We start from the raw sequence: 2209 nt of genomic DNA, 5'->3' as shown, positions 1-2209 counted from the left end.
AGAAAAGAGAAATAGATGCAGCACACCTCACCAGAACACAGAGCTCGATCAGCCAGAGAGAAAAGAGAAATAGATACAGCACACCTCATTACAGAGAACACAGAGCTTGATCAGCCAGAGAGAAAAAGAGATACAGACGATGCAGAACACCTCAATACGGACAAACCAGAGCTCTATCAAATATGAAGAAGAGAGATAGAAGCAGCACAGAGAGTTCTATCGGCCAAAGAGAGAGAACAGAGTTAGAAGCAACACTGAAAGCTCTATCAGCTAGAGAGAACATAGAAATGTAAGCAACACACAGAGCTCTATCAGCTAGAGAGAAAAGAGTTAAGCAACACACAGAGCTCTATCAGCTAGAGAGAAAAGAGAGAGATAGAAGCAGCACACAGAGCTCCATCAGCTAGAGAGAAAAGAAGCAGCACACAGAGCTCTATCAGCTAGAGAGAAAAGAGAGATAGACGCAACACACAGAGCTCTATCAGCTAGGGAGAAAAGAGAGATAGAGAAGCAGCACACAGAGCTCTATCAGCTAGAGAGAAAAGAGAGAGAAGCAGCACACAGAGCTCTATCAGCTAGAGAGAGAGAACAGAGATATAAGCAACACACATAGCTCTCTATCAGCTAGAGAGAGAACAGAGATATAAGCAACACACTGAGCTCTATCAGCTAGAGAGAGCTCTATCAGCTCTATCAACACACAAAGCTCTATCAGCTAGAGAAAACAGAGAGATAGAAGCAACACAGAGAGCTCTATCAGCTAGAGAGAACAGAGAGATAGAAGCAGCACACTGAGCTCTATCAGCTAGTGAGAGAACAGAGAGATATAAGCAACAAACAGAGCTCTATCAGCTAGAGAGAACAGAGAGATAGAAGCAACACACTGAGCTCTATCAGCTAGAGAGAGAACAAAGAGATAGAAGCAACACACTGAGCTCTATCAGCTAGAGAGAGCTCTATCAGCTCTATCAACACACAGAGCTCTATCAGCTAGAGAAAACAGAGAGATAGAAGCAACACAGAGAGCTCTATCAGCTAGAGAGAACAGAGTAGGATGGAGGGTCCTCTGATCAGGCTGCCCTTTACTCAGCTGACTGTAGGATCCGTTGTGCTGCCGCTCGGTGGACTCCTGTCCTGTCTGCTGCTGTCTCTGCTGTTACACTACGACCAGTCTACAGACACACTATGCACATACACACAATGCACAGGCACACAATGCACAACGCACAACAAAAAGGTGTCCAACTACCTTCCGTCCATCAGCGCGTCCGTCAGCTTGGTGCCGGAGCGCTACATATGGAGGACGTGCATTGGCCTCCATTCTGCTCCTCGTTACCTCACCAGCGCCGCTTACTGCTCGTTATACCTTCACCGTTTCCCCAGTTTAACCGTTAGAATTCTGGCCGGACTGAACCTCGTCTGCAGCCTGACTGAGAACACAGCGTTGTTACTGTTAACGTACGTCTCCTCCTTGGAGACCTACAGCGTCCATGAGAACAGCGTCATCCTGTTTATGGTCTGCTCTGTGCTCCACATGTCCTTGACATGTACCCTGTGGTACTCCATCAGTAAACACTCCCGACTCAACCAGGAAGTGACGTCATACCGCTGGAAGCTGGCTGTCTTCCTGTTCAACGTGGTGTGTTGCGTAGCGACGGTATATTTATTCCTGCGACACAAGAGGTTCTGTGAAGCAAGAATCTACACCCTGTTTGCTCTGTTCCAGTTCCTGCTGGTCGGCTCAAACATGGCCTTCCACATGACGGCCTTCTGGGACTTCAGAGATCATGACATACTGGTGGCCACGCCCCCTGAATACGTAATGGTGGCCACGCCCCCTGAATACATACTGGTGGCCACGCCCCCTGAATACGTACTGGTGGCCACGCCCCCTGAAAACATACTGGCGGCCACGCCCCCTGAAGGAACCTAAAGTAAACCTGAGCTTAATTGGTAAAAGACATTTGAACACCTTGGTAATGAGTATGTTTATAACTTTGAACTGTTGCATTCTGGGTATATTTATAAAACTGTTGCATTCTGGGTATGTTTATAGTTTGAACTGTTGTCGTCTCCATGGGACTTAAGTATTGTAACGTGTTGGGGAAGTGTCAAAGTAATTTGGAAAATAAGTAAACATTTGTAAAGAACTATGGTTGAATGTAATAAAACTTGAGTGGAATACATTCCTCTCTTACCTATGCATTTG

At 46.4% G+C, this 2209-nt stretch overlaps 1 protein-coding gene across 1 annotated transcript; it reads left to right on the top strand.

Annotated features, from left to right (window-relative positions):
• Positions 1-1054: 1054 nt before the first annotated feature.
• On the top strand, positions 1055-1933 carry LOC308101634 (post-GPI attachment to proteins factor 2-like; the record flags this gene model as incomplete). Its single annotated transcript, XM_080451055.1, has 1 exon — positions 1055-1933. The coding sequence occupies one exon, from the start codon at positions 1055-1057 to the stop codon at positions 1931-1933; it is 879 nt and encodes a 292-aa protein (XP_080307181.1).
• Positions 1934-2209: the final 276 nt, after the last annotated feature.

The sequence above is a fragment of the Gymnoscopelus braueri genome, assembly GCF_963280865.1.
Source record: "Gymnoscopelus braueri genome assembly, chromosome: 15".
Taxonomy (NCBI): Eukaryota; Metazoa; Chordata; class Actinopteri; order Myctophiformes; family Myctophidae; genus Gymnoscopelus; species Gymnoscopelus braueri.
The sequence above is the reverse complement of the archived record's forward strand: the minus strand, read 5'-3'. Positions and strand labels throughout refer to the sequence as shown.